Consider the following 7,548-nt stretch of genomic DNA (forward strand, 5'->3'; position numbering starts at 1 on the left):
TTTCTTTCTTTCTTTCTTTCTTTCTTTCTTTCTTTCTTCCTTTCTTTCTTTCTTCCTTTCTTCCTTCCTTCCTTCCTTCCTTTCTTCTTCTTTCTTTCTTTCTTTCTTTCTTTCTTTCTTTCTTTCTTTCTTTCTTTCTTTCTTTCTTTCTGGGTGTTAGCGATCTAAACTCAGGTCTTCCTATTTGTACTGCAAGTGCTCTTACCTTCAAACCCCCCCCCCCAGCCCCTTGTGTGTGTGTGTGTGTTTAACATTTATTATACTTTTAAGTATGTGTGCATGTGTGTGCCTGAGTACACACACCCTTAGAGTCCAGAAGAGGATCAGACTCCTTGGAACTGGAGTCACAGGCAGCTGTAAGCTACCTGGTGTGGGCGCTGAGCACCAAACCCAGGTCTTCTATAAGAGCAGCAAGCACGCTTCGCTATCTCTCCAGCTTACTGTTTTGGCTGCTTTATTTATTTTTTTTTTTTGAGGCAGTGTCTCATCTAGCCAATGCTAACCTCAAAAACATTGTGTAGCTGTGGATGACTTTGAATTTCTGATCCTCTTGCCTCCATGTCCCCAGTGCTTGTATCACAGGGCTATGACACCGTGCCCAGCTTCTTGTGTGGATTTTTTTTGAATAGTTCTGAATTCCTGCCATGGCTCTGCCATGTCGAGGGTATTTGATGGAGATCACGGTATCCATCTCTTGTATTTTGGTGCTGACCAGACATGATGACAAAGTTGTTGGCTACCCAGAGGATAAATGGCATGTCAGGGGCTGCTCAGTAACTGCAGGTGTGCAGCGTTAAGATTAAGCAGTGGCATGGTCCTTTTGTAGACGTAAGTTTTCTCTGGGTAACTTAGAATAGCTGACTGTGGTGACACACAATACCAGGACTTGGGAGGTTGAAACAGGATTGTGAACTTGAGACTACTCTGGGCCACATGACCTGTGAAAAAAACGAAGGTCAGAGGGCAAATGGTAGGATCTGATTCTCTTTTTATACCATGTGGGTTCTGAGAATTGAACTCAGACAATTGGAATGAGCAGGAGACACCTTTTTCTTTCAATCCATCTTTTTGTCCTCCTAATTTGTTTTTGGACTGTAACATAATTATCAAGCGATGCTTGTGTGAACTCCCTTATACATTCCTCCTTCCTCCATTTGTCTTTCTTGTAAGTCGTGTCCTTCACTCTTCCTGGAATAGTTACACCCATTAGTTTAAGAGGGGCAGGGCGAGAAGGCAAGCCACGCACAGTGGTGCACATCTGTAACTCCAACTTTTGGGAGACTGAGAGAAGAGGAGCACACGTTTAAGACCAGTCTGGGCTGCACATGGAGTCTCTGAGAGCGTGGGGTGGAAGAGACAGACAATCTGGGACTATGGCTCAGCTGGTAAATGTGATGGCTGCAAAGGCTGACAGCCTGAGTCCAACCCCCGGGACCCACATGTTTGAAGGAAGTGACCTCAGCAAGTTGTCCCCTGATTCTCACAGGCGCACCATAGTGTACGCACTTGTACACAGTGCGAGTATGTGTGAGTACTAAACACTGACACTCAGTAAATGTGTGCGTACGATAAATGTAAAAAATAAAGGTAGAAAGAGAGGAAGAAAGAAATGAAAGAGACAAATGGGGAAATAGGTCTATCTGACTTTGGGGCACCGCTAGGATGTAGGAAGTGGGGTACAGACGTTGAGCACAGTAGCTCAGCATCCTCCACTGTCCATTTCAGGATGAAGAGGGGAAAGAATTGTCTGATGAGGACATCCGGGCCGAGGCAGATACTTTCATGTTTGAAGGTAAGGATGCTGAGTGAGGCTGAGGGTCGGTGGGAAGAAGTTACCACCATCCTCCTGCTGTGGGGGGATCCCCTGGGGGACACTCTAATCTTCCGACATCTGTCTGCCCACAGGTCATGACACAACATCGAGTGGGCTGTCCTGGACACTGTTCAACCTGGCAAAGTACCCGGAGCACCAGGAGAAGTGCCGGGAGGAGATCCAAGAAGTCATGAAAGGCAGAGGGCTGGAAGAGCTGGACTGGTGAGTTTGGCGGGTCAGGAGGATTGAAGGGAGGAAGCAAGTCTTGGGTGCGAATCTCTGAGCTGCCACTTTCTGATTGTGTGGTCGTAGACAAGTCCCTGCTGCTTTCAGAGTTCCAACTCATATCGGGATGATTGTGATGTCTGATCCTGGTTCAGCAGTTTCCAGGACCACTTCAGCAGCAGCTGTTGCTGCCCCACCACATAACATACAGCCCTCAAATTCAGTGGCTTGGGGCAAGCATTTAGTTATAGCTTTGATCTACACAAGATTTCCATGGCTACTGGGCTTCGTTGAATGGAGTGAGGCTGCTTCCAAATTGTTGGCTGGGTTCAGGTCTTCTCCAAATGCCTCCTAACTCTCCTAGGATCTGGGGCATGTTCTTGTCAATGCAGATTCCAGAAGTGTAAAAAGAATTCTATGTGCACTGAAACATTGTGGAGGAGGCAAGTCACATGGTGAAGCTCAGTATGCGTGGGGCAGCCAAGGCCTACCATCCTGTGAATAGTGCCTTTAGACACATCACCCTTTGAGATGGAATAGCATGCCATGTGACTGTGATGCAGAGAGGAAGTGCAGAATAGAGAGCAGGAAGATAGTCTTAAGATGTAAGTTGACTCTGAGTGATACGGAGAGCCCAGCACTGAAGCCAGGCATGGTGGCACACCTGACATTCCAGCTTTTAAAAGGATGAAGCAAGAGGATCAGGAGTTCAAGGCCAGCCTAGTCTACATATTGAAACTGAGCCAAGCTTTGGCTAATTGAATCACTTTCAAAAAAAAAAAAAAAAAAAGTTTGGGACATGCCCCATTGGTAAAATGCTTGTCTTGCAAACATGAACGAAAATCCATGCTAAAGTAAAAGCTGGTGTCTTAGTCAGTGTTCTGTTGCTGTAGGGGCTGGCTTATAGCTTCAGAGGTTTAGTTCATTTCCATTGTGATGGGAAGCACGGCAGTGTGCAGGCCGACATGGTGCTAGAGAAGGAGCTTAAGAGTTGTACACTTGGATCTATAGGCAACCGGAAGAGAGAGACATTGCCCTGCTTTGGGCCCTTGAAATCTCAAAGCCCATCCTCAGTGACACAGTTCCTGTGATAAGGTCACACATCCTAATTATTTCAAATATATGAGCCGATAGGGCCCATTCTTATTCAAAACACCACAGCTAGATATGGTGTCAAACTCTTGTCATCCCAGTTCTGGGGAGGTAGAGACAGGTGGATCCCTGGGCTCACTGCCCAGCTAGTCTAGGGGCTTCTGGGCCAATGAGAGACCTTGTCCAAATATAAACAAAGAAAGAAAGACAGTAGATGGTGCATGGTGCCTGAGAAGTGACCTCGGAAGTCCTCTGGCTTCCACAGGTATTCACGCATGACATGTGGACAAATAACTAAGTGTATACATGAACACACACATTCTGTGTACACCTTCAGGGAGGCAGCCGAGGCTCTGACTAGGGAGTCCAGCAGCAGACGATGCCTGCCATGATCTACGTGCTCGTTTGCTTTCTTCGTCGTGTTTATATCTATTGGTATCTTTATGACAGGGGTTTCTTTGGCTCTTTATAATAGGAACGTAAAGCTTCTGTCAGGGCTGGAGAGGTGGCATAGTGCTTAAAGATGCCCGCTACTCTTCCAGGGCTCCCAAAGTCCAACTCCCAGCACCCTCACTGGGCAGCCAGCTCACCACTGCTTGTAACTCCAGCCCCAGAGATCTGATCCTCTGCTGGCATCTATGGGCACCTGCATAGGTGTGACTGTTAGAGCCAGGTGTGGTGATGCACAGCTGTAATACCAGTATCCTGGAGGTCGAGGCAGGGGGAGTGCTGGAGGACAGAGACTAGCTTGGTCTCCAGAGTGAAAACTTGTCTACACACACACACACACACACACACACACACACACACACACACACACAAGTGTCTTGATCTTAAAAAATTAACTAGACCATAAACTAAGAGTTATAATTCGTCTAATCTGGGCTCCCAAGTATAATAAACTATTCTGAAATCTGCAATAAAGCATTTAAAAAAACATAGCAAATGAAATCTGGAAAGACTGCATACAAGCTAATAACTTGCTGTGACTTTGAGGATCCCAGCTGCCCTCACTTCTCCCATGATTATACAACAATGCATCAATGGTAGGGCAGTGTGGGGCCAGCCCAGAGGCAGCCCCAGCAAGCAGGACCATTGCTTTCTGTTTTCATTTGTCACTATTGTGATTGGTGGATGGCCAGATAGTGCTGTCTGAACCTAGGACCTCATGAATATCAACCAATTGGACTGCCACCGAGCTAAATTCCCAGTCACCTTTTCCTTTTTTGCTTTATTTATTTATTTATTTATTTAGTGTGTGTGTGTGTGTGTGTGTGTGTGTGTGTATGTGTGTGTGTGTGTGTTCTACCGCATCCATGTGGAAGTTAGAGGACAACCTGCATGAATTCATTCTCTCCCTCCCCAAGGATCGAACCCAGATAGTCAGAGTTGGCAGCAAGCTCCTTAACTCACTGATCCACCTTGCTGCCTTCCTGAGGTCATGGCCTGTGTCTGCCACAAACCATGGTTCATTCTCCATTAGACAATTAAAACAGCCAAATTACTAACGGAAAATGGAAATCTATTCAGTGTGGCAATATTGGGAAGGGGTGGCAGGAGATGATAGAGAGCAATGGTGACACTTTTCCCAAGTCCCCTTAGGGGTCTGCAATGAGGTTAAAGCTTAAGTAGAGGCCAGCATTATGTGTGTCTAAACAGTCCTTGTCAAGATGTGGTCCCACCCGTGACTGGCCCATCGTATCCTCTGTGAAGTGGTCTAACAAGTTTAAGTCTCCTTCCAGGAGAGTTTCCCTTCTGTGTAGGCTAGCCTTTACACTTCTCCTCTCCCTGCGTTAGATCCCTGGGGGAATTCCAGTTTTCTGGACTCCATTGCTTCAGTAGCTTGATGGTCAGAATGAGGGGGTAGAGTGTCTCTTTAGAATAGCTTCATTCTTTCCTGGTCAGTCACACACATGATACCCGCCTGGGACATGTGCAAACCAGTCACACACACAATACCCGCCTGGGACATGTGCAAACTGCACAAGCTCTGGCCATTCGGATCTCTGTACTGGCCCTCGGCAGACATTTGTGTGTGTGCGCGTTTGCGTGTGTGTGTGTGTGTGTGCGCGCGCGCGCACGTGTGTGTTTGCACGCGCGTGTGTGTGTGTGCACGCGCGTGTGTGTTTGTGTGTGTGTATGTGTGTACGCGTTTGCATGCGTGTGTGTGTGTGTGTGTGTTCAGGGAATCACAGTTCCTCTCTCTTCAGGGATGACCTCACTCAGTTGCCCTTCACCACCATGTGTATCAAGGAGAGCCTTCGCCAGTTCCCACCTGTGACCCTCATCTCCCGTCGCTGCACAGAAGACATCAAGCTGCCAGATGGACGTGTCATCCCCAAAGGTGCCTGCTCTGTCTCCTTTGGTGCTGTGGCACTGTTCGCAGGGGTCTGGCCATGCCTGCTGTGGGTGCAGGTCCCTGTGATGGGAAAGACCCCTGGGAGTGTGTGGCTTTGGGAGTGATGAGAATGTCTTAGTTTCATCTCCTGTCGATGTGGTAATATAACCCAACACAAGGAACTTTAGGGGTAAAGCGATTCCTGGTTATAGTCTGTCGTGGCAGAGGAGTCAGAGTGACAGAGACATGAAATACTTAGTCGTATTGCAGTCACAGACAAGAGCAATGGATGCCTATATGCATGCCAGCACTCACTTCTCTTCTTTTTATTCTGTCCAGGCACCAGCCCATGAAACGGTGCTGCCCACATTCAGTATGTCTTCCCACCTTAAATAATCAATTAAGAATTTTTAAACAAAGATTTATTTATTTTATTTATATGAGTACACTGTGGCTGTCTTCAGACACACCAGAAGAAGGCATCAAATCCCATTACAGATGGTTGTGAGCCACCATGTGGTTGCTGGGAATTGAACTTAGGACCTCTGGAAGACCAGTTAGTGCTGCCAACCGCTGAGCCATCTCTCCAGCCCCCAGAAATCAATTAAGAACAATATTTATGGAGGCTGGAGAGATGACTCAGAACTGTAAGAGTACTGGCGCACAACTATCTGTAACTCTGGCTCTACATGATCCAATACCCCCCCCCTTTTTTTTTCTTTTTGATTTTTTGAGACAGGGTTTCTCTGTGTAGCCCTGGCTGTCCTGGAACTCACTCTGTAGATCAGGCTGGCCTCGAGCTCAGAAATCCGCCTGCCTCTGCCTCCTGAGTGCTGGGATTAAAGGCGTGCGCCACCACTGCCCAGCTCAACCCCCATTTTTAACTCTGTAGATAGCAAGCATGCATGTGGTGCACGTATAGGTAAAATACTCATATACACAATAAACAAATAAACCTAAAAATAAAAAAACAAGAGCACTTGCTTCTCCTCCAGAAGACCCGGGTTGAGTCCTAAGCACGTGTAACTCTAGTACCAGGGAATCTGACACTTCTTACCCCTACACATGTGTCATGTATAAACACACACTCTCTCACACACAAAGTACATATAAAATAAAAGTAAATTTAAAAAAAAGAAAATTTCTTACTGGCATGACTGTAGACCAATCAAATCCAGGCAACCCCTCACAGAGACCCCCCTTTCAGGTGATTCTATATTGTATCAACTTGACAAACCTCATCATCAGAGGGAACCTAGATGTGCACAGAGTAGGTAGAAGCGCCTGTATCTAGGTGGAAACGAAGGAGAGGGTGAAGCAGGGCTGGATCTGGGTAGGCATTAATGATAGAAGGTCAGCGTCTTAAAAACAATAGGCTGCTGCTGCTGCTGCTGCTGCTGGTGCGTGTGTGCGCCTGTGCGCACGCGCATGCACATGCACAGGCACACACACACCACACACACACACCCCACACACCATACACACATACCACACACACACACCACACACACACACACACACAGACACACCACACACGCACCACACACACACACCACACACGCACCACACACACCACACACACACACCACACACACACACACACACAGGAAGGTCAGAGGACAGTTTTCAGTAGTTTTCTCTTCTGTTACCATGAGTGCTAAGGCTTGAACCCTTGTCTTCTGGATTTCACAGAAAGCACTTTTACATGCTGCACATTTGGGGAGGGGCTGCACCCGAGGCTCAGGTTTGTTTAGTTGCCATCTACTTCCCGAGAACCAAGTTGTATTTGTGGTAATGCTGGGAGCTCGGGCCTAAGTACCACCCAGTCTCTAAGGAGAGGCCCCACATATTTGAAGTCCAGGATGGAGGGCAGACTCCATCCAAGAAGGAAACGTGGAAGGCCACGTTCTCCAAATGTAAGAGCAAGTATATGTATGGAGCAGAACTTCAGAGTGCAGGTGATGTGTGTTTTGAGTGCCAAATACAGGCACCCGACTCTACCCAGAGGGAAGAAGGGAACCAAGGGAGGTGGCAGGAGCAATTCTGTCATCCTGTATGGACAGTGAGGGCATGTGGAGGG

At 47.4% G+C, this 7,548-nt stretch overlaps 1 protein-coding gene across 1 annotated transcript in view; it reads left to right on the plus strand.

Moving 5' to 3' along the window:
* Nucleotides 1-7,548, plus strand: part of LOC110335465 (cytochrome P450 4F22) — a 45,685-nt gene that overhangs the window by 35,011 nt on the left and 3,126 nt on the right. The window contains exons 9-11 of the mRNA XM_021217649.1: nt 1,726-1,792; nt 1,906-2,035; nt 5,341-5,474. Coding sequence (XP_021073308.1) covers nt 1,726-1,792; nt 1,906-2,035; nt 5,341-5,474 — 331 coding nt within the window. The remainder of the gene's footprint in view (nt 1-1,725; nt 1,793-1,905; nt 2,036-5,340; nt 5,475-7,548) is intronic.

This window comes from Mus pahari, chromosome 18, assembly GCF_900095145.1.
Source record: "Mus pahari chromosome 18, PAHARI_EIJ_v1.1, whole genome shotgun sequence".
Lineage (NCBI taxonomy): Eukaryota > Metazoa > Chordata > Mammalia > Rodentia > Muridae > Mus > Mus pahari.